The 26,383-nt window shown below is 37.2% G+C and overlaps 1 protein-coding gene across 7 annotated transcripts in view; it reads right to left on the bottom strand.

Moving 5' to 3' along the window:
• The window catches only part of LOC122574905 (QRFP-like peptide receptor), an 80,624-nt gene that overhangs the window by 50,373 nt on the left and 3,868 nt on the right, over window positions 1–26,383 (bottom strand). For all 7 annotated transcript variants that reach the window (XM_043743101.1, XM_043743102.1, XM_043743103.1 and 4 more), the window contains exons 4-5: window positions 9,150–9,543; window positions 8,202–8,332 (exon numbers count right to left, since the gene is read on the bottom strand). In XM_043743101.1, coding sequence (XP_043599036.1) covers window positions 8,202–8,332; window positions 9,150–9,279 — 261 coding nt within the window. In that variant the 5' untranslated portion in view covers window positions 9,280–9,543. The remainder of the gene's footprint in view (window positions 1–8,201; window positions 8,333–9,149; window positions 9,544–26,383) is intronic.

Below are 26,383 nucleotides of genomic sequence, written 5' to 3'. Positions count from 1 at the left end.
CACACGTACCTGTTGCTCCTAGTATATTCAGGTCACCATTAAACTAGACGAAACGTCGATAAAGTGTGTACCATAAAAATGAACAGGCATCACTAACAGCTGACGACGGTTTTGTCTAGAGCAGAATTTTAATAACATCGTTTATCACTGTCCATGAAATTCAGTACATCGGTCGATTATGACAAATGGCTTTTTTTATACGCCAAAATAACTAAAATTTCTCACCTTGTTTTTTACCTTCTTTAAGCATACCACTACACTTCTAAATGCTTTTGTATCATTTACGGTAACTCATGGACGATCTCAAAGTCTCAAAAGTCTGTAACTCGGATAACACAAACATAAATAACGTTGTACGATTGGAAATTGTCGGGTTCCGATTGGAATTCAACTTCCAACGCCCCAGTATATTTCTACGCGATTACATTGCGGATGAATGAAAATTCCCATTACAGTCGTTGCAATACGATGGAACTCCGATTTCCAAGGGAGAAATATTTGTGCAACCATTGAATTTTATAAATTCATGTACACTTTGTTTATGTCAATTCGTGTCTTTATCGATTCGGCTCCAAAAGACAGCTCTCCACTCAACCCGCATCCGTTTCTTATTACGTTATTTCTAATTGGTCTACGTCTATGTAATTTGCTCTAAAAAATATCTAAACTCAGATAAGTCCGGATAATCCACTGTAAATAATTTCATAACGCACGATATCGGATATAACGCATATTTTATGAAACATTACATGCCTCTCAAAGGTATGGTGAATAAATACGATAGGATTGTCAGTCATGCGTGGGCGGTAAAGACGCGTCTGACTTCTGGGAATATTATTCAATTAGATGACGCATTCGCGCGTAGTATCGAAGATACGTGACCTACGCGACATACGAGGCAAAATATCCCTATCGAAATGCGAGGAATCCTATTTTCGCTGGAATTCACGTTGTATTTTCCTGCTAATTTCTAGACCAGCTACACCCCGAATAATATCACCAACTACGTGATATATAAGCTCTATTGTGTCAAGCAGGCGAAAAGCTGCATCGCGCATCGATGCGCTTATTCTAACAAGCATCATCGAGGGACTGGTTCAAGTAGAACAGAATTATTTATCCTCGGCGAAGAATTTGTAATTTGTTTGGTAACGTTCCGTTCGTTTATGTTCTCAGGAAGGAATTCTTTGACGTTTTATCGTGGCCTAAACTACCGTATCACGAAAGCAATCCAATTCTATTGACAGAAATTACAGTCAATTTTCTGGCCCGAGCCAGAAGTACGTTCGTGCGTAATAATATCTATGAGAAGTGGTTGCTCGAAACGGGGTTACAACCAGTTCCATGGATCGACTAAAATTACGTTTCGAACGAACCCATGCGCGTATAACTTACGCCTAACCACGTGCAAGTTTCCGAATCGTGGATTCTAAGAAAGATAAAAGCGCAGTTTCATCTTGCTGTTAAAGTTAAAACGTTATAAAGATTTAACATTTCTGTGAATTTAATGACTTCAGATTATTTCAAATTCCAATATTTCCGACGAATTTCCAACAGCTAAGCGAAACGCGATGCAACGTTCACAGACATAGCGGAAAGTTTTATTGGATCGAAAACTGATTCGACGAAAACTCTTTGACTTTAAATTTCCTCGACTTTTCTACAGAAATCGCCTTCTTATTGCTTACGCCTAAACTGCCGTGGTAAATTCTAGAATCAAGAATTCCGAGAACAGCGAATTCTAGAGCAATAAAGTTGTAGCTTATTATAAAAATTGAACCACTGTAACGATGAAATATTCGACGTTTCTAGAGATACGGAACATTTCAGACAGTCCCAAATTTAACTAACGACTAAGAAAAATGTTGCAAAACTAAATTAAATAAAATATTGATAATTTCCGTGGACCCGACAATATCAAACAACTAATGTCTAACAACTAAATAAAATACTAAATAAAATATTATATAAATCATTTCCATTCATACATAAATATCGATTCTTGTTAAATCCTCTTCGCTGAACTGCTAGAAACCGCTTTTGTCTTGGAACGAGCATTTTTCTACAGAGATCGTCATTCTATCGCACGAATGTCTTTTTGCCTTCGTTGCCAGCTAACGTTCAGGACATTATGTCTTCTCCACGAGGGAAATGGGAGCCAACTGAGGAAAAGGATACCCTTTCTACCGCGAATAACGAATAAATCAGTCGTCTGCCGCGTCGTTGCTTTTATTTCGCAACCAACTGTGTTCCTTCTTCTTCCTCCTCGGCCAGTAACACGAGATTAACGTAAAATATAAAACCGACCTACGAACTCGGCCAACAATATCGCGATAGATAATAATGATCGAACGCGTTGCTTTCCATGGTTCAGCGTAACCGAGAAACGCACCTTCAGGCCATGAATTAATAACGAACACATTGTTACGTCGAGCGATACTCTACCTAGACCAGACCACACAACGCAGACGGGATGGCAACCAGATGTCCGCACGTCCTTATTTCGTCCCTCGATAGTCTTAAGAACCGACCATAACTCTTAGGACATTCTAGAAGGTCCGTCAGACCGAACAAATATCTCTAAACTAAATCGATATCTAAAGGCTATTGTTTATGACAAGAAGATACTGAAAGTTCGTTTTGCTCACGTACGATACTTTACACTAGCAACTATCTATCGATAGCGGCTAAGACACTTCCTAGTCCATCAACCTTCTTGTATCGAATCAGAAACAAGTCTACTGCCCTCACTTTTCCTAACCAAAATCGTCATGAACAAATCAGCTTCCTCGCGTCTTTAGACACACCCATCACTAGCTTTCCTCCGACACAGCATCGCCACTTTAACTTACTTATTCTTCACCGTTAGAATAGTCAACATGTCACTACCGAGTTTCATTCCTTGAATCAATCACTTATTTAACTTAGACATACGCATCAGTGTAACTATCTTCTATATAAAGTTGTTGGAATAAACATTAATTTATACCTGTTAATTCAGTGTAAATTCAGTTGAACCACCCCTATTGTCGTAACAGAAATCAGGCGATCGATCATTTCGTGGCGTCGATTATCTAATCGTAACGAGAATTTACGACTCCCGTTGACGTGCCTTCTCGTGATCGCGTCTCTCCGCGAATGGTCCAATAAACACACATCGTAACCTGACTAGTTTCTTCGACGTAAAATCCTATTTTTTTTTTTTTTTTTTTTTACTTAAAAATGCAAGGATAATGTAAAGGTAATTGGATTCGATTAACCCGTTAAGGATTAGCGGCCAGATAAGCCGTGAAATTTATGGAAAATGTCGTCTACTCATGGTGAATTAACTTCCAGACTGTTTTGTAAATCTATAAAAGAATATTATATTTGAAATTTTCACGATAGCGATATGCCACGATATCGGTGGCTTCTTGGGAGCAACCGTGTTTGCACTTTACACTTTGCACTTTACACTTGCATTTTGCACCAACGTTTTTCGTAGACATTACAGTCTGCTTGTTCGGGGTAGACCAGTTTCAGGCTTCCCCTAAAGAAATAGACTGCAAAGTGTAAACACGGTTGCTCCCGAGAAACCAACATAGTGTTATCAATAGTGCTACGAATAATTTAGCTTGTTCGAGCTTAGCGAAGATGGGGATGAAAATATTATTAAGCAAACCCTTGGAATTTTCATACGTGACCGATGTTTCTATTCCATAACGATGTTAAGACAAGGAGTTAACAACGCACGCTAATTGTAAACGAGCAATAAATCGAGAACATGCAGTTATCGCGAAGGTGACGTTTAACTGTAAGATTATTAACATAAAATCTTACAATTGACGTGATCGATCACTGTAATTTAAAGAAGAAAAAGAAGTATGAATTGCAATGAACAATCCATTTCTTTCTAGATGTATGTAGATTAGTGGGAAAAAACGCGGTACGCAGTAACATTATGCAAACTTAATTAATTCATGCGCAATCGTAAAATCACGTGTGATAATAAATTATACAATAATAGGAAGTTGATGATGATACAAAATGACCATAAACCGAAGTCCACGTCGCGGAATAAATTATTAATATACGCAGGGACGAACATACGATTTACGTGATATTTAGAAAGTAGCGCAACGAGGGGAAACGTTTTTGACGGAAATGTCAAATAATTGACTTTAAGGAAGATACCGGAATCCCATTTGGCACAGTTTACATCCCACTTTTTTTAATATATTTTCTTAATAAAGTCCTGAGAACACCGCGACTTCATTTCGAGCGATAAACAACGATCGAAGGAGTCAACTGTTAACATCTTCAAAGGTTCGTCTTCCATCTTTCATCCAAACAAACATTACTTTCATTTCGAACACATAAATCAACCAGAGAGATTGTAATTTTCTACTCAAACAAAACTGATGATAAAACAGGGAAAGCAAAAGAGTTTATGATCTCCAGAGGTCAGTTCTATTTAGTATTTTAGAGACATATTTGTCTATTCGAAGTTTAAGCAACGATTGATCACGTTTCGACTAAATTCAACAATTTCCATGCAATGAAGTTTCGTTTGCAGTGTAATTGCCATAAAACCTGATCGCTGAATAATGACTATCGAAATAAATCATCGAATTACTTAAAGCAGCGGACGTTGCAACACATTAAAACAAAATGTTACCAAAGATCAGTATTTCACTAAACTTTTCCAATCGTTCCAACTGTAACAAATAAGATGATGATAATGGAACAGAAAAATAATGATGAAATAGTACTAAATATGCCCTTTCTTCTTAATGGTATTAAAAATGTTTACATAGTTTCGAGGAAACATCTTTTCAGGCAATCTTTTTTCATCTTTTTCAAGAATCATCGGTATTTTTGTTAGGGAAGAGAGCGTCATTTTTCTATTGAAAAAATACGTTTGAGAAATATTCGATCAAACTAAAACTTTCGTCTGGAGCGTTAGTCGATTATCTTCAAACAACTAGATGAGATAAGAACAGATTCTCCCTAAACAGGGAATGGTGCTACTCGATCAAATTTCCTTCATCCAAAGGAGACAAGAAACGTCAGCAAGAATATGTGTCTATCGTCTGTATTCCAAGATGGTATCATTGACACTAAGAGGCTCGAATTGAGCCGATAATAGATTAAATCACGTCCCCTTGGAACGAACGACGAAGGGAAATAGATCATGCGAAAGACACTGTCAACGAAACGTCACCGATTCAACTCGCTAACTCACCCGAATCAACACATTGACTGCCACGGTCAATCGTGATCATCGGTGAGCCGCGTTATTAAACTTTTTTTTAGGATGATTAAAATAACATAAATTTCGTGGACTAAAAAACGTTCGACAATGCGAATGATTTAAGTACCATTGTTAGAAGAAAATATTTTTCCAAAATTAAATAGTCACAATTAGACTGTGGATTTTTATGCAATTATGAAAAATATGAAGGTAGAAAAATGCACAGAAGGCGCGTGATATGCAAAAACATATAAAAAATCCAAAGTACACTACTCTTTACAATGTTTAATACGTAAAAAAAATGTCTCCCCCGGTCATACTGTTTTAAATGTTTTCGTGAACTTGCGAATTTGCATAAAAATCCATAGTATAACCTTGGCGTGGGATATTTCAATCTGCGGCTCCCACAGCAAAATATATAAAATTCACGCGGTAGTTAACGCGTTAAACCATGGCCACGTATAAAGCAATAAGATGGTTTTCAAAGGGCTGCTACTGCTTTTCCTAGTGACCCCTTCGACTCTTCCCATAGCAACCCTATTCTCTTCTCGAGCAGATAGAAGTATCGTCGAGGGATCATTTTTATCCCGCGGAAGAAAATTAGCAGAGTGCGTGAAAAACGAGCAAGGGTCGAATACGAGATCTGGCAAAATGTTTCTTTGGAAAATTACTTTCGAGATCTCGCGGCGGGGACAGATTAATCTACGTACTTTTGATGCTGAAATTTAACCGACAAAGGGGAAGTTCTTCAAACGATGTCCCTTAAAAGCGATCGTTCCAATTAAATCCACGCTGTTATTCTTGGATCCCTGTTAGTTAAAAATTCACCTAAAAGAGACGGGACATCAAGTAGCTGCCGAGATTATGTAAATTGCAATGATGAAAAGCCATTAAAAATTTTCTATCTTAAAAAATAGTTAATAATCAGACTACGGATGTTTATGCAGTTATGGAAAATCGAAATATGCGAAAACACCCAGGATGTACGTGTGTGATATTCTAAAATACATAAGATATTCGAATGCACTGATCGTTATAAAATTTGAAAAATGAAATACATCTCCATTTAGATTTTCTGTTTCTTTAGATAGCTTCTGTTTCTTTAGCGTCTATAAAAATACGAATATACATACACATCGGTAGTCTGTTAATAATCTCTCTTGTAGACCACAATTTCTTTCGTTATCGACTTACTTCATGAAAAATGAAAAACATCTAATATATCTAAAGCAGTAGAAGAGGTACTACTAGTCACAGTTGACCAAGTTTGTTTAAAGTCGGTTAAATCCTAAACGTACGAACTATCCAGTACAATTAAACATGTTGGCAAGAGATGAATAAAGTCGCTTAAGACAAAACGTAATTGAACCGAACGATGTAAAAGAAGAGCGAACCACCTTGCCGTGTATTCGGCATTGGGCTGTTTCTCGGATACGTAATTTTAGAACTTGGCACAATTCGATTTTATTTTCATTCAGGCCAGAACGTCGCGGCGCTTTCTTGACAACGTGATCGTGCAGCATCTCGGCCAGACAACGTGTCTCGATTTCTTCCACCTTCTCGATATGAAATTTTACCATCTGTCTCTATCGTCGATATTTCAAAAGCCTTTACTCGAAAATTCTAAAGGTACGAAGGTTAGCCAATATTAGCGGAGATTTCGATGAAAGAACGGCAAATTCCCGTGTACAGTTCGAACAATCATAACGTCAAAAATAAAAGAGATAGAAACGCAATGGTCAAAGAGGTATCCTCTATTCCCGTTTCCTGTAATTTTCTTCTCGGGACCCAGTTTCCGGACGCAATCAACCTCGAAGAGGAGATAGAATAATTGGTGTTCACACTCGACAAAAGCTGCACTGTCGAAAACTCGCTATTCGATAAACCGAATCGGAATGTTTGCAACGGAATTCGCGATGCTTCGACAAATCAAACGTTACAATTAAAACAATCGAGCATGAACGGTTTACAGCGCAACGCTTTACATGATCGAACTAATCGAGCGCTAACGGTTTACATTGCGTCGTGCCAATCGCCAATTTGCATGTAGATGTTCACCGTTCAACCGACTTAACTTAGTTACCCTTGTCCTGGAGAAATGCATTTTCCAAAGGAAAATTCATTCGTCGAAAGTTCGCAGAAATTGGACGATTCGTAAGGAAAGTTTCTGGGAAGCCAGCGACGTCAACAACATTATGGCTTTGCCTTTTATTCTTTATTTACCGTCAGTTGCATATCGTAACTCGCATCTTTCCAGAAGAAACTCCTTGAAATACCGAGTCCCAACAAGGGATGAAGCGGTTACAAAATCAATTCTACGCGATCGCAGCGAAACCATGTCGAAATCCAATGTAACTTTAAATATTTGTTTGGAAATAAAATAAAGCTCAGAGTTAGCGTTTCTCGATGACAAGTGTAACGCTTTGCACAATGCATACGTATATCAAGATCAATGTATCATAAAGGAAACTTGCGTAACGCGCATGTTAAATGATAAATATCAGCAACGACAGCCTGATAATTCCATGAATTAATGCACGTTTCAAGTACGAACTAACAAACTACCGACCGCAATTCCACGTTTCGGGGAACCTCGATAAATATCTGTTCTAATATTCAGTCAGGGATTATCATGCGTTTACATTGCACGCTGTGATTCTATTACGGAATTAAATTCTTCAAAATATAACAAAATCGTCGTTGATAAAACAACATAGATAAAACAACACGATAAAATCATGGGACGATAAAATTGAACATTATTTGGTAACGTGTGACCGATCTGTAGATCGCAGCTACCAGCAAAATCCTGTTTGCTATACAAACTGCTGTCTATCGTCTACTTGTTGAGCTAGGATTCTTGATAAAATAAAATTACACGTTTCTAAATCTTATAAAAATCCTCTTCCACCGTTTTGTGAGCTGTTGAATAAAAATTGTCAACTGAATATTCGATAAAGAAACTCACCTTTACGGGAATGCAGAAGAGTATGAGGAGGAGATCGGCCGTTGCCAAGCCACCCAGGAAGACGTTAGTCGGTGTGGATGGTAAAGGTCTCAGTCTCGGGCACAGCGTCGAACCGATGATGACGACATTTCCTGAAATAAAACCATTTATTGCACCGTTCCTGCAGTTTCTCATCAAAAGTAGACGATTAACGCGTCACCTCAAAGCTGAGCAGCTTCCACCGAAAAACAGTGGCGAATCAACTAAACGCAGTTTAATACAAATACGTATCTACTATTTTTACCTGTTCTTCGAGTCAAAGTTTCATCCCTTAAACTTGAGCTACCGCAGCTAAAAACTACCTATTTACTATTTTTAGCTGTTCTTCGTCCGCGATTTTCTCGCGAAAGCGACATTTTGCAGGAAGAAAGTACGAATTTTACACGCTTACGCAAAATTTATGCAAATATATTTGTACATCACTGTACAAAATTGCAACGCACAAGTATTAAGATAAATTCTTTGAACGATATAACACGGCATACGTTTCTATCTAGTAACTGTCATGTGGACAGCAGTGACAAAATAGGAAGTCGATGATAAAATGAATCATCGTGTCGTCGCATTGAACAACAATTTTTCTAGCTAAACCACGCAACCTAGTATCTGCATACTAATGACGATAACGTTGCGAACGTTTCAACAATTCTTTCAAATACTTGCGATTGTCTAAAACGCTAGATCCATTTTGGAAACATTTTATTATTATTTCCACATTTCTTGATATTTTATTTAATATAGCTATCTATTTCACAATTTTCCTGTCTCCTTTTTCGCGAGATACTTCGGAAGATGGTATTTGACTATTAGAAAGGGGAAGAATCGATTTTCTGGAGCCGACTTAACAGAGGATAAAGAAACAAGACCACGAGACGGGTTTTCAGCGAGACAAAGTGCCATCTTACTCACCGACTAATCCGAGGAAAAACGTGAGGGAATAGACGACGAGGACGGGTGCCAGTTCCTCCCAGTCGAAGTGACTGAACGACTCGTTGAGATCGTAATCGATAAAATCGGTGGTATTTGTCTGGTTCGACATGGCGGCGATTAACTTCTTGACAACGACACTTGAAAGGTTGCGTCCACTTGTCGACCGCTCATCGGCACGTTTTCCATCGTGCACGCTTTTAAGCACTTTGCTCAGTTGTACTGACGATTTGCAACAGTACTCTTTCTAACGAAATTCCTTGGGAATCCGCCCTTTCCGTGTCGAGAAATCTTCTTTCGCTCGATTTTCTTCGCATGCTTCCCTCGTCAACGGTTTTAGACACTGCCGCGTTGATACGTTGCCATAATCTTTGCCCTGCAGGAAGAAAACAATCGAATCAATCTTGGAATTGAATTAAGCTCCAGACGAGAATCAACGTTCGTGTGACATTTCATTCGCGGTGTTTTTTCGTTTAATCGATTTATAATATGGAACTTTGGTACTTAAGATTGCAACTATCGATGACTAAAATATGGAAAATTGTAGAAAAGTTCGACGAACGGTGTAACAAGAAATGGGGCAAATTTTATAATACAGTGACAAGCAGCTTTTATCGATATGTTGTACGAAAAATCATTAAAATCTCTAAGAATGAATATCTTTTTATACATTTACCCTTAGAGTGCTGAATACTCGGAGCCTATGCCATCCATACGGACGGCACGCTCTGACTGAATACTTTTTCGCTATACTGAACTCTGTTGTTTGACTATTCAAAGCGCAAATCGTAATAAGTTATAGTAATTCTTTTGCACGAGATTAAATGATTCAAGAGCGTTATTTTTTAGTATTAATTATTTATTATAAACATTGAAATTTACTATTAATAATAAACTAGAGTTTTGGTAGTAAACTAGAAAACAATAAAGTAGAAAACTAAATTTAGTAAATATAACACAAGTTAATAATTCAGTTTTGTGTGAAAAATTTCAAAACAATTATCGATACATAATCCGACATCGCATTTTCTGCATTCGTATCGTGCTATTATTTTGCGGAAAATATTGCTTTTCAACAGTTCGTCCGTAGACCAATATTCTCTCACAGACAGTTTCAATTCTACCAAATGTCCAAATTGGACAAATTGTGAATGCAAAGTATTAAATAAAAAAAAAAAAAAGAAAAGACAGTTTCTTCGAACGCGGCATTAACATTGAAATGCATTTATATTTATCTCACACAAACGTAATAGTATTACTTCTGCGTAGGCGCTCGGAAAAATTGACAAACGCATATACGCGTCCTTAGTCCACAGCGATGGCTTTCGCCAGACGCATATATGCATCCATAGCACTGTAAGGGTTAATCTGTATAGCGAGCTTCCATAGAGGACTGTTGTTTCATCGTTGGCTGCTTAATACTCGATCAAAGGATAATGGAAAAAACTGAATATTGGGTGACAGCAAAACTTTGTGCATCAAGTTGTGGCATAACATGATCCTAAGTTATCTTGTAACTCAACGTTGACGTACATGATAGTTTTAGATTTCGAAAAATAAAAACAGTAAGACGATCGAGTAACCAGCGGTGAAGTTAGTTCCTAACTGTTAAAGCAACCTGCACAAACAAATAACTCGTTGGCTGAAAGGGTCTTTAACTGGTTCAACAGAAAGCTCTGAGCTCGGTTTAGAAGCTACGAATACCACAATTAGCAGTCTCTTTAAACACACAAACCGCCCTGCAATTTCGTCCACATAATGGCCATTGTGTATATATTTCCAACGTAAATTGCCTACATTATTCTCCGCCGTGAGATTCCACTTGCAGACAATGTCCACGTATATTCTTCGAGAATCAAAATATAACGCGAGATTAGAAGATGTCGAACACATTCAACAGAATCACTACATGAAAATCATAGTGATATAAACCAAAATCTTGACAATTTAGTATTATTTAAATTTGTAGAGGATTGTAGAGGATTGGTAGTTAGAAATTTGGTATTAGAAAATTGGTATTTAAAATAATAAATAAATTAATAAATACAGCTAAAGACGCTCGTACTATCAAATTCGTTAGGACAATCGCTGTGTAATCGCTGATTAGATCGCTAATAGATACTCGATAGATACCCGTAGATACTTGTAGATACTCGTCGATAATTTATCAATAACTGCTAGATAACTGACTTCCTTACGATCGCGTCCGTTTATTTATACTGGTCGGGGAAGAGTCAGAAAATTCAAATTCGTCTTTGCTCGAGGGTTGCACGTAGCGGAGATATTGTTTTGTCCGGAGTAAAGATATTGATACGCCGAGACAAAACAACAACATGATTTGAACTGTCCTCTAGCTCATGTGCCGCTACAAATTCTTATAAGCAGATTACGGATTTTTATAAATATTTTTATAAACAGAAATAAAAATGTGCATACGCAACATGACTTCTTCCGTCTATTGAAACCCACAGCCTATTTATAAGTATTACCTCTTTAGCTTCATAATTAATTAAATTATAATCTAACACTTTGTTATCATTGTTTTTGCCACTTGAAAAAATATTAGGTCGTCCCAAAAGCTTCTTTCGTTTTATAAGTAAGAAACTTTTGGGACAACCTAATATTCTTTCAAGTTCTAATTGGTTCTACTGGAACAAAGTGGATTATACATAATTTAATAAAATAATATAAAACAAAAAATGTTGTGCATCTATTGTTTCCTTGTAAAACGAAAGAAACTTTTGGAGCAGCCTAACACAATGAATTTCTTGTAAGAATAATCGTAAAACACAATTTCGTGGAGAACAACAGCGAACTGACTTATACCATTACCATTATAAAAATTTCGATTTTGTCAAACCCTACATTTTCGCATTATTATTAAAATTCTGAATTACGAAGATAATTTGTAGGTATGAAAAGGGACTCGACTTTCGAACTTTCGCACACCATAATTTCGCAAATTTCCTCGTAACTGCATCCGGTGTAAGCTTGTGTCACAGATTTGAGAAAGAAGGGAACGGAAGTGGTGAAAATATGGAACAGAACATCCTGTGTTTTCTCAGCCTCGATTCGGTTTAAAAGGAAAGAAACAGGCGCAACGATGCTCGGGAACTTGTTTTCGAGATTTCTAGCACGATATTAAAGCGCGATTCGAGCTTTCGCTAAAACGGACCCGCTAAAATCGTCAAAACGTAAAATGCATCGCGTTACACAGCCGTGACCTCGTTCGCGAGCTTCATTAAATCCGATTGGCAATCGAAATTCGTCTCCGCCGTGGAAATTTTATTTCGACGCTGCGAAACTTCCTCTAGGCGAGTATTTAAACAGTTCCTTGAACATTTTATCGATATTTCAAGAAGTTTATCCTCTTTATCCACGCGGCTGTCTAAAAAATTCACAGCGTAATTTAAAGAAAATTTAAAGGATTTAGTCTTTTGTTAAATTACACGTGCACCGTAATTTTTGCCATTTAACGAATAGCTTCACAAATTAAAAATCTTCGCTCCAGTTTCATCGAATACTTTCGTAAAAAAAATACGAGTCGCCCAGAAGCAACATCGATCGACTTTATAAATCGAAAAGTAGAGAAGAATAAGTTTATCTCAATATTTATTTCTGCTATCTTCTTATGTAAATAAGCCAGTTGTTTTCTGACAATTGAACACTACTCGCGTACCTGTAGAACAAAGAAACGAGAAATTTACGAAGGATGCGATTGAATAGACCTTCTAAAGCACTCATATATCAAGTATAGGAAACTCAACGAATTTTCTTAAGAACTTAACGACGATATATTCCGTGACAAAATCTTTTGTTTATTATTATATGTATATTATTATTTACGGTGCAAGGAGATTTAATTTCCGGTGTGAAAGATCAAAGGTCGATGCAATTTCTCTAAATTTGCCTTTACAGCGGAGCATCATATTTCATCCTTAACGCCATTAACATTCATCTCGGACGTCTACGCATGCCCATAAAATCCCTTCTTTTGTTTATAAAATCGAACAATCAACATCACGGAGTGACAATACAGAAGCAGTCGACACATATTTCTTTCTGATCGATACACGAGGGAGGGAGTTCCCTTGTAAAGTCAGAACAATTAATTTGTTATTAGGTCACGGATTTTTATGCATTTATGATAAAATCGTATATACAAAAGTCCATGAACTACATAATTAGACAGCAGATTTTTATGCAAATTCATATTTCCGAGAATATAACTGTACAAATAGGGCTTCGACAGAAAATTAGATTACTTGCCATGTATTGTAGGAAATACTATACTTTCAATATTTCACATATTTTTCTGTGGATTTCTGCGCTATCAAATTTTCTATAAATGCGTACAAATTCGCAGTCTACATACATCTAACGTAGTATAATATAATACGGTATATGGTATATATGGTATATATGGTACATAGTATAATATGATATAGTATAGCACAAGTATATTTGTATCGCAGCCTATTACAAAGGAGCTTATTCATGTCCACTGCGTATCTCGTACATATATACAAACATTAACACACATCAACACGCCCAATACACCCACATACACACTTCATTGTACTAACTTCATTTTTATTATGATTCGATTGGCATTAACTTTCTTATTTTTATGATCTGTTGCACAAAGTGAAATATATTTCCTACTTCCTTTACATTTCTAATATCTCATAATTCAGGATATTCATTTCAATAATCTTTTTACGCATAATCTTGCTGATACTGGAGCTCACAGGCACGATATGATTTAATGTTTCCTTTCTTCTCAGATTGCACAGTTGAGAATCATCTGCGTCACTTATCTTAATTCTTTCCTTCTTTTCTTCCATTATTGAATTTATGTCTTCCTGCCAGTTGTAATTCAGCAATCGTCGAATCGAATATTTTTCTTTGTCCGGCCTAGTTAGACCCATAACACACTTATGTATTGAACAACATCTCGAAGCAAGTGATCTTTCCTCATCTTCTATGAATATTTTAACTTCCACTCTGTTTTATATATTTTTTTATTCGACGAGGTATCTCCTCGCGTTCACTTAATTCTAACATCTCTTCATTCTTTATTCCTGCAAGTTTCTCCTTTATTAATGTATAGCAGTTGTACTTCCTTGGGTTATTTTTGTTTCCACCCAGCTCGTTCAATTTTGTTAGGCACCTCCAAGGGAATCTATTCTCATCCATTTGACATATTTTCTCAGGAAATATTTTGATCTTTATGTTTCTGATCTTTATGTGATCTTTCTATTATTACACTTTCCAGCTTTACTCTGCCTGTTTCGAAACGTACCAGATAATTAGCAGTACCCATTGGCACATTCGGTAGATTTTTCAAACAACGTGTCTGCATTTTCTCGATCGTTGCAGCTTGCTCGATTCCCCAAATATCCATATAACATCCATATAAATATAAAACTGTAGCTGCCACTATCATATACATAATGTACGAAAGTTTATAAAACCTGCCAAGTTGAATACTCGTCATAATTTTTATTAGACGAAACAAATTACTACGCAAGGTTCATTTCTTCGGCTCTCTTCATAAAAATTTGAAATTACATAAAAATCCATTCATAAACGATCATAAACAATTACAAACGGCCACAAACGATTAATTCAGTACAGCTTCCAGTGCAATACAATTTATCAATCAACGACACGTTCGATTTAATCCCCTGTATAGGTGCAAGCATATAACCACAGTGCACTCGTGGTTTAATACGCATCGGAGAGAGCTTCAATTCATCGATTCTCGATCTATCGAGGCATCGCATCGGGAAACTGACAAAGGGAAACGTGACGAAGGGTTGCCAGGGTAAGATGGTCCAGATCATTTTGAAGATGGATAACACGACGAATATAGGCAGAGAGATTCGTTAACCTGTTAATAACTTGTACTAGGCCATTTCGGCATTGTTCGTGGATTTTGACATTTCGATCTGTTTATGATACTGAACTGGTAGTTGTTAGATCGTATAAGTTAGTCATCATTTGTACTCTTACGAACACCATTAGTGTTTATGAAATATAATCATTCGATGGATTTATTATTGTTTATCGTTACAACTACTGTATATTTCAAATAATTTACGTGTGTTTGTATATCGTGTACGCTTTTGCGTGTTTAAATGTTCCACGAGTGTCTAAGCATCCACAGTATGGTCGTAAAGATGCGAGGATAGAATTATTCAATTATTATAAATTATTTATTGTCTGTATTTTCGATCTCACGCGACAAAGACAGGTGAGATACAGAATGCAAAGTACAATTAAACACTTTAAAATGAAATAACCTACCTCACATCTGAAATCTCTGTGATCCAAGGAGAGACCGATTCAAGGTCTTAATGTGAATCGAAAATACAAATAATAAAAAATCTAAGATACGATTCAAGTAGCTCGTTCTCTCGTAACAGTAATTAACTATTGCTCGTAAATTCAACGCATACTTTTTTACGTAGTAGTATGCCACCTTTCATTTACCGCCAAAAGATTTATGGCGAAGATTCCTGCATCCCGAAATAAAGCTCGATTGACCCCGTGACCGCGTGGCCGGAGGCAAACACTCGAGAGACGAGAGAGATCACATCGCTGCTCGGCATTGATAATGGCACGAAATGTAAATTTTAGGCGAGGGGCATTTTAGAATTTACAAAGAAATCTTTACGACGACTTATTTCGACGACATTAAAAAACTGACTTAACACGAGATATGCCACTATTCGCGAAAGCAGCGGAACTTTCCACTTGCAGCGTCACGAAACGACTGCAAAGCAAATTTGACATTTTCTTGAATTCTGCAACTATCGATACCAAACAGCGATGTGAATTCCTCGCAGGTGGTGACTTTTCGCGGGAGAACTTAGAGGAAGCTCGTCTCGTTCGATAAGTATAATTATTGCTGGAAATAGGAGAACGCTTCGAAGCTAAAGCGAGAGCTCACTGCTGTCTTTAGTCGACTATCGATTCATCGTGAAAAATTATTTTCTCTTGGGAAAGTTTGCCGTTATAAATCTGAAAGTAATGGGATTCTTTCTACTAATGAATAAAATTCTCCCATCTTCCAATATAATAAAATTCGCTGCCTCCGATTAATTCTCCTCGATTCAAGACGACTGCGCCCGGAAAATTGTGGCTCAGTTACCACGAACAATAAAAAGATGTTCGATGGAATCTATAACAAATCAACGTGAAAGCAAAGCAAATGGAAAACGAAGACGAAGTGTTTTCTTAAATTGAAGCAAATGCCTCGATTCGTAAAAGAGCTCGCCTAGAGTGTACTAAATCCTATATAATGGCCTCTAGTAAATCCTGCATAAGTATTCTAGCTGTTCTATTGAGTCGATAATGAATTCCATACTTGAAAAACGAGATAACCGAAACCCGCTTTCCTGGAAATTGAGTTGTGTAGACCAATTCGCGGCTCTTTCTTGCAGACAAATTTTCAAACATTTTACTGGTTAGAACTTTGTAAAAAGCATAAAGCGCAGACCATGTGAAGGTACTGCGTGCGCGAGTGTTAGATCTGAATTCAGTAAGAGTAAAAGGTAAATAAATAGACGCTTAGTAATGATTTTCTCTCTTTTATTTTCTTCTACACCTTTCTCCGTTTTCCCTTCCCTTGCTTTCTTCTAAATTTTATTTTCCTCGTACCGTCCTGTCGTTCCTTTTCCGATTGAAAACTCATAAACTATATTTTCTTCTATTTCCTTTCTTCTTTTCCTTCTGACTTCTTCACCCTTACCTTTCCTTTCCTCTCGCCCTTTTCCTTTCATAAGCCTTTCTTCCTTTCTATCTTTCCTTTCCATTTTCTTCCTTCCTTCCTTCAAATCATCTCCTTCAATCATTGTTAACTTGCTGCCCCTTTATCCTGTCTCTCCCGTTTTTTCCATCGAGGAAAAATAATTTCACTTTTCTTGCATGCGCAGAGAAACGTGCGAACACGTTTAATTGTTCTTCCGCTCTGCTGAAAAATAATAGAAACAAAAGAATCTGGCCCTCAGATACAAAACTACAATGTAGTTCAACATCTTCGCTATAGCAACCATCACAACGATCCAATCCTAAGCTAATGTATTTTTCTTGTCTCACGTCGAGCAGACTGAATTAACTCCAAAATGAATGGAGTTTCGTGTTGGATATATACGCGCTCATATATACGAGTTGAATTGTGAATATATATCTACTTTATATTCACCAACTTCAAAACTAAGAACACTCGAATCACAATTGCACTAAAATAGAAAGCACAGTGAGGCGTACTTGAAATCGGGTTAATTGCACGGAAGAAGACCCTGGTAAAATAAAATTGCTTTTTCTGTTACTTTAGACCATCATGAAAAGTAAAAAAATATCGTTTTCAGCGTAACAGAGTGGAAACGTCCTCGCGTTTAACACGTTCTTTGCCACGATGGTCACCGCTTAGTAAATCTTTGAAAACGAATAGTAAGATGCATTTCGTAAACTAATTTCATAAATGTAGTATCGCGGACATAAGGCCTAGGAGTTAGGAGGTGAACCACATACAATGTCGCGAGAGTCGAGACGTTTTTAAAACATAAACAATGCCCCGAGAGCCGAGGTGTCGATGGGCCCGTAAATGTGTCGTACGTCCTTCAAGTGAATAGTTTCATAGAAAAGGTCTACGTGGCCTTGGCCACGAGCGGTCGCGGAACACGTGTGTGGTGGGTCTACGGAAAAACAAAAGACATGCGAGAGCAGGCAGTTTGAGTTTTAGTTGAGAAGTCGAAGAGAATCAATCGAGAAGTCAGAGAGTGCGAGTTGCGTGGTCGATATAGTGTTGTCCGCGTGAGAGAGAACGTTGGATCCGTTGTGTCGAGAGTTGTTTAAATCGTAGCGTGTTATTGCGATTAGTTCATATTAAACTACCATCGTTTTTCTGTCTATATTTGTACAATCCATTCATTGTAAATAAATTACAAATATTAGGATATAATAACAATATATTCCATTGAAGATACTACATAAATTTTCAGCAATGTCAATGACTTGGATAATATTACGAAAAAAAATGTGCAAATACAGCATATAAGTATTTTGCAAAAATTAAATATTATATAGTGAAATGTTATACGGTAAATGTTAAGCAATCAAAATATTATATTTCGATCTATCGCGGCTATCACGGCAAAATATATAAAATTCGCGTGGAAATCAACGTGTTAAACGTATCGAAACGTGAAATGCCCCGATTACCTCTAAAATATAACGTTCGTTATCTTATCAGACTCTTTGGCTCGGAGCTGCATTGAATTAATTTCCGAACGAATCTACATTTGCATCGTCCAATTATGCAACGCATATAATTTTAAATAGCAGTTTGTTTCGCTAAACGATTTTATAATCGAGTAGACGTTCAACTTGTTACTTTCTCAGTGAACGCAGAGCTAACTATAAAAGAAGATTGACAAGTTTCCATAAAGAATCTTTAGCAGAGGGAACAGCTTCAATTAACAACGAGAGATTGAAAAATGTAAATTCCAGCCTGATTGTATCGTCCACTGGATGAAATTAGAGTTAGCGCTTGATGCGCGTGATTTACAAAATAAGGACAAAACAACGAAGTTATAAAATACCATGGTACACGCATAGAAAACTAAGCAGAGTGTTCGTCGTCGCAATAAACCAGATTAAAGCTGACCGCTACACGATATAACTTAGCTGCTTCTCCTACACGCGCGGATGCTACAGACAATCAAAATGTAGATGTAATTTTAGAAATGAAGTTATAAATCGTGCAATCTGGCGATGCAAGCTTAACGATTCTGAAAGATCGGAATCGACGAGAAATTTGCTAATAAAAATATTGATTTATTGCAAAAAGGTCTCGTAAGACGAAACAGCGAAATTAGAGCATTTCTTTCCGCTAATGTAGTCGTTATACATTTTTTTTTTTATTGTTTGTTTTCAATTTTACAATTTGTCCAATGGGACATTAGGTAAAATGTTGTAACATGTGATTGAATAGCATGTTACCCCCAGCGGGGTACCATCTTCGTGTTTTGTAGGCTATATCCTTTGTGAGATCAGCTGGGTGTTTCCTTTTTAGTCTTCTTTCTATGCTTGTGTTGATCGTTTCCGTAGCCAGCCGGTTTGGGTGTGTTGTTATTCTTTCTCTGTACCTTTCCGCGCATCTGGTAATCTCCTTGACCGTTGGTATGTTATACATTTGATTAAAAAATTTATGTCCAGTTATTATTCCTCGCTCTCAAAATTTTAAAGACTGCTAGGTTTTCAAAAGGAATAACGCCCTCTTTAATCGCATAGACATCTTATTTGTAGTGTTGAAACTGTAATTAATCATAGTTAGAAATAACAATTATCATTATCGTACTCTCATGTTTCAGAAAACTACGCGAAAAAGATTCATCTAAGAAGCAAAAGGTGCTTCAAAGCTTTGAACGAGGATAATAATGCCTCGTTAAAAAAATATTTTAGTAAAATATTAATGTGTAACTTTTCAATATATCCTCGTGTAAGCTGAAACAAAACTTCGTTGAGGTTTCAAATGCTCGATGAGAAGAAAAAGTTTGCACAACATCTGCTTTCTTGCGCACCATGAACAACATGATAGAATGAATATGCATTCCGATGGGCGTTCCGCATTCTCTCTGTTAATGAATTTCGGAAGCTCGATTATACGATGCTTGTTGATCGCATGAACGATCCTCGCATGTGATTATCGGTGCATTAGATACACGATGCAACGTTTAGTGCGTCGAAAACACCGTGGAGAGTAAAGAAAAAGGTCGCCGCTGGGAGAGGAATAAATTTTCCTTCGCAAACTTTCGTTCTTTGGATCGCAAACTATCTGCAAGTCAATTTTCTCTATCGTTTCCCTGGCGAAATTCGACAAATTACGCGAGCTAGAATATGCAAGTGACATTTTTTCAAAGATGATACTATTAGATCATATCGTATCCTGAATTTTTATCTCGTATCGGAATTTCATCAAATTCGTCATCGGTTTCGCTATCCAAAACCGAAAACGAAAAATAAATGGTGCTTGAGGAATGGTAATTGCATTCGATCAAATAGCGTGCATGCTGCGATCGAACACGAAAGCGATTTTCTTAATCTCGATTCGAATAATGGAGTTCGACGGCGACCTTCCTAATTGAACTTTCATTGATTCCCAGAGAAATGCACCTGCACTTACATGTAATGGATACAGTAGAATTTCAGGGTTTCATCAGACAAAAGAAAGTTTAATTAACAATGCACAAGTTTGAAAGCTACAGGTTGTATTCTATTTAGATGAGTCAATAAATTGATATCTTTTTACCAATTGGATTCTCCTGAAAAATTGTGCACTTGTTTCTAAACATCTACGTGCGAATTCGGTGAAGTGGCAAAGTTACAAGGACCGACTGCCATGGTTTCTCAACTCTTCCAAATTGTCTTTATATATCAAAATGGATATCTACCTATCGCCTGTATTAAAATTATATCAATGTTCAATGTCTGCAATAGTTCTCTTTTATCATCCAAAGAAGTCGATAAAATTTATGATAAAAATAAAATATTTGCTTCTGGCTATTATTTCCTCGCGTCGATTAAGATTATTTTTCATTTTCCTGTTTCGGATAAATAGACTAACATAATTCGTGACAGGCGTTCAGGATAGCATATTGTGAAAAATATGTATAAACAAAGACAACTGTATAAATGTCGGGCTGCATTTTCTTCAAATATGAACAGACATATAAAATTCCCAATTCCTTAGTCTATAATTATCCGATCATTTTTTATCCTAAAAGGCACCTAAAAATAACATCTCCAACTGTAGATCTAAATGAAAAATTGAATTCAAGAAACAATAGATTCCAGGAACAATCGCAGCCGTCTGTTCTTCTTCGTATAATTCGTTTCACTAATGGTCCATAATTTCCTGCACTAACCAAACTGCATTCATCTCGCATCTCACTTTCCATTTACCTCGAATGTCGCATCTTTTGCACGAGTTAGGTTTGTGTACTAACTCGCACAGCTCGAACTTTGAGGCGATAAATTGTACGAAAAGGATGTGACAGCGAGTTGGAGCAAAACAGAGGGAAAATATACGTAGTCTTATGTCAGACACGGTTCAATCTCTGCCACGAACAATCACGAAAATGACAAGCGACGGAGCGACAGAGCTTGCGTCAAATTTCCGGCGTTCCGTTCGACGAGTCTTTCTATATGAACTGGTTGCAAAAAACGAAGCTCGTTAACCGCGCTAATTTTAGCCTGGTGATAAAGCCCGGTGAAGAAAAGGCATTCAGCTCGCATAATAGCAACTACAAACTCTGCCCATCGAATTAGGACTACCTCGCTTTCAACGTGTTTCGGTATTTTAGTAAAATTGAGAAACGCCAGGGACACGTCGAATAGAGAATTTTTTGAAGCGCCACATGAGCATCTATCGAGCGTAACGGCTAATCTACATTCAAGGTAAAAGAAAAAAAATTTCTATAATTTTTCCAAGACATCAAACAACAATCGGTTTGATTATGCAATTATCAAATAATTACAATACGTGAGACTTCTGTAAAAAAATTTTACGCGTTAATAGGAGGTAAATAAATGGAAAAAAATCGACGGATGATTCGTCACATCGTAAAATAATTACTACCAAAGGATATAACTGGAAATAACAGGTAATTATGCGAAAGAAACTATAATCTCAATGAACAATTGTCTTACATTAGTAAATCAAATAGAAACGATAATTGTGGTAGCTCGGTATGCGTGGATCGCGTTAATTGAAAATTGGTACGCCATTTAAATGATATTAGCGATAATTTTGTAACAATTTTGTTGGTGTGAAGTTTCACGCGATTTTCTCGCTTAAACGCTTAATCGACACATCGTGGTCCACGTGAAACTCACACGAATTTCGATTTAACTCTGAAACTTCCTCGTCGCTAAAACGAACAATTTTCGAATCGAATTCGACTTAATTGACTTTCATTTAACGCGTGCCAGTTTCATTCGGAGTTTCGAATTTAAGACAGCGAATGGCATAAAGAATTCGATGTAGCAAATGAAACAGAGATAGACGCTAAGAATACGTTGCGAGACTACTTTAACGATGGAATCGTCTCGTGACGACGCGTTTACTTTTGACAGAAGTTAAATTGATTCGTTACCGTTTTAATTCAATCTCGCCTCTTTTCCACCTTTTACGTATTTACGTTAATCAAAACATTACTAAATCAAGAACTGTGATCTTTCGTTTACTGTCATTAATTTTAACGACAGATTAATCAATTAAAATTTCGCTAGATTAAAAATTTTGATCGTCTGCACGCTTCGTGCACTGTCACTAATTTCAACCGTAGATTACTGTACGGTAAATTACACTCACAGATGCCTCTACTTTTTCTTTCTCTACGAGATTAAGTTACTTAAAAATTGTACTAAGAGTAAAAATATTAACACCCCGTACTATTAATATTTACTCCAATTACACCTTAAATTAGACTGGCAATGAAATGTTCCAGAAGTGCTCCTAAAAGTACAGTCCACTGCCAACATTTATTTTCCCAATTCTAAAAAAAATTAAACTGTGTAAAAACTGCTTACAAATCATAGCAGATCACCAGTACCTAAAATACGCGAAAATGCGCTTAATATTACACACAAGCGGAGACCGTCTGTCACTAGAAGATAGATGCAAAATGAAAAGAGAAAACGGCTGGTTTCTTCGTCCTGAAGATGCGCGTTGGTGTCGATAGTGGACGGGCTTCTTGCCAAGCGAGTGCGAATTTCTTGGCTTAGAAGCGAATTTTCGATGACAAGAGTAGCCTGTTGGCGTAATGACGCCTTTTTCGACCAGTTTGATCTCAGTGTCCGACAGCCTGTGACAAATTACGAATCGATCGACAGATATAGAGAAGCTAATGACGCTCGGTCCGCCGGATGGAACAATTCGTAGGAACTTTCTATCGAGCGTTATCTGACGATAGTTGCGTAATTATTATAACAATTTCTAAATAGCATTTGCTTACGTTACCGATAAGAGAATCGCGTTGCGCAATCCGCACCATATTAAAACTGCGTTTCCAACTTTCCTTCGTTCGCAGGCCTCGCGATACACTATAACTAGCCTACGGATATTTATGCAAATCCGTGTTTTTCTGAATACAAATAAAGAAATGCGACCTCGGCAGAAATATGTTTTACGATTGTAAATAGCACGACGATTACGAGGAATTTATGGGATTTATGAAAATATACTTAAAGGATCAATAGCGGCCTCCTAGACTGGAAACGCGTTCAATGCATGATGTATCTGCTTGATATTATATCGACATATTGATGTATGATACGATGTTAGTAGACTGCTGACGTTTATGTAATTTCATAGTTTTACAGGCATCGCTAAAGACATAGATTCTGAATAAAAATTGATCTCATTTACTCAATATTGTAATAAACGATATATATGCGTTCCGTGCATTTTGATACCTTCAAACGTGCCATAAACGCGTAAAAGTGCGCGGTCTAATTACAAAGAGCGAAGCGCGGACTTGTAGGCGAATTGATTTACAAAGAGCGCGATATTCGATTCCGAAGGAAGGTGATCAACGTTAATGGAAAAGGGTTAATTAAACAGCACGGAATAGCAGGAGTTAACGCGTGTAGCGCAACTTCAAAGGCGGTTCGAGAAACGAAGTAGTTTTCGGATGAACTTAATTTGTCCGGCCGTTTGACCGTTCCGTGATCAACATCGCCTGAAACTTCCATAACGAAGCACAATTTATGCATCTACGCCATGTGTTGGCAATAAACCAGTATTTATAGGACATGGCAGGGCGAAGTCTTGCCGTAGACCGTACGCACGTAAATTTGCAACGGTGCTTTGCGAAATAACCGCGATAAAGTCAATCATAATATTCTTCAGGGAAAAAATCTGTAGCGTATACACTGCTCGAAATAATTGGAAGGTTGTTCTTCCGAACTCTCCCGTTGCGTCTGCATATTCTTTTAATGTTCCTCTTCAAATCAATTTTCATTGCAGTATAGTACAAATGACATATCAATACATCAATGGTATAGGATTTCTTCGCTTCTGTTTGCTCGATTAGTAGAGAATATGTTTACGGAACCAGTTTCGTTCAATAGGAACGGTGTATTTGGTGAACTGGATTCGTATAAACAGATTAAAGCGTTATTGGGATTTAAACTATTGCACAGGTTAAAAGTTTGCAATCATTCTAGGCTCCATCAAGATGGGAAACTTACAAAAGACGAGAGTTTCGAAAATCTTGTTGAAAATCTGTCAAAATCCATTTTTGTCGTATTCTTCGTCTGTATTCTTATATATGTATATAACTGTAAACGTAATTTGCTCGAAATGCTATTATTTGCTTACTATAAATTGCAAATGAAACGCTGGATCCCCAAAACGAAAATAAATGACAAAGTAAAACATTTACGCGGAATAAATTAGAGAAACGTCGTTTCGGAAGAAATAAATTACAAAGAAAAAGATATTTATTTCGATACAAATCTTCGAAGTTTGACAATATCGTCGAGGACACGAGATATTCCGAAATTCCAAAATACTTCATCAAGAAAAATGTCTGCTCGGAGAATTTCGATTACCAAAACGTAAAAGTCAGGGGAAAGTTCGCAGTTCGACCTAGTTCTGATATTTAGCTAAAAGACGATCGCACAATGGTGGAAAATACGTGTTCTTCTGATTTATGATTGCCGGACCAGGTACCACACGTGTTCAACCTACACTTACGCGAGATTCTATTTACGAGCCTCTGACACGTGCGATCTACCTTTATACCTATCGAGTTTGCCAATACTAATCGCGGTAAAAACGTATTCGAGAGATTCAACGATCTACAAAAAGTTTCCTGCATCTTTCATGAGACCGATTCCACACCTTTAACAACAATTAATGACATTTCCAGTTTTTCTGTTGTCGACCTCTTTTTGTATTGTTGATCGAGGTCAAAGTTTCAATACGATGATTTATTCTTCCTTTCTCCGTTAACTCACAGATGCATGGTCTTTCCTAATTTAATCAAAAATTTCGAAATATCCATCTCATCGTTCGGTATTCCTTCAAACCGCAAATTGGTTGTTGCAGAAGTACGATAAATTGCTTATCTCGTTGATCGCGCGTATAAATGCTTTGGATATTGAAAAACGTTTTATAAATGCGAAAATGAAACGAAGAAATAGAATGATCCAACCACATAATTACAGCTCTCTGATCTAGTATGCCGTTTTATTTAAAAACGACACTTTTTAATTGACAATTTTATCTGGATATTTCTGTTCGATTACCGCGTTTAATGGCCAACTAGAAATAATATTCGTAGGAATATTGCGTTCCGTTATTTGACAGATGATAAATGATTCTCTTCCATTTCAATCAGGTATGAAACAGAACATTCAGAGAAGCCTAGTACTTTGTTACCCGAACGCAATCGTCTAACTGTTTCGAACAGTTTCAAGTAGAATCGCGCAACTCGTTAAATAAAAGCTCGTTTCCATGTCTCGATTGACGAGGGAATTGCTCTTGACTCGTCACGGGAAGCGTCGTACGCTGCAGACGATAAAGCGATGCTCTCGAACGATATATTTGCATCGATTACCGAATAACGTGATTCCTATCGGGCAGCGCATCATCAACACCGTGCACACACGCAATAAAGCACGCCGATTTCAAAGTCACGTCGCAGATTTATGAAAAACGAGAGTGGTAAAGCGTGGAAATTTATTTGCCGTCCTACGAGTGAAACGCTAGCAAATAATTTACGTCTCTACGGAGAAGCAGCTACGCCTAGCTCGCGATATGCATTATTTTCCCATTTATCACATATTCCACGTAACCACGGCCGTTTCCCAATATTCTCTCTACTATCCGCGTTTACGTTTCCGTAGAGGGGAGACACGAACGAATTCTCAGTATTGCGGAAGACCCAATCAAACAAGGAAGGATCGGAGGGGATGAGATACGCGCGTATTATCGAAAACGCGTACATCGAATGTCCATCCAGATATGCACATCGACGACCACCAGGGAATTAATTATACGATTGTGTCATGTGTCCTTGATTTGTTACGTTACGAGTAACTTAATCTACTTTCCACGTTAATCATTGCCCAGTGGAGGTTGGATAATTGGCGACGAGCATCAAATACACACCCTATTTTACTTCGTTCTATGGCAA

Source organism: Bombus pyrosoma, linkage group LG14 (genome assembly GCF_014825855.1).
Source record: "Bombus pyrosoma isolate SC7728 linkage group LG14, ASM1482585v1, whole genome shotgun sequence".
NCBI classification, from domain to species: Eukaryota; Metazoa; Arthropoda; class Insecta; order Hymenoptera; family Apidae; genus Bombus; species Bombus pyrosoma.
Note: the sequence above shows the minus strand (reverse complement) of the source record. Positions and strands in the feature narration are given on the sequence as shown.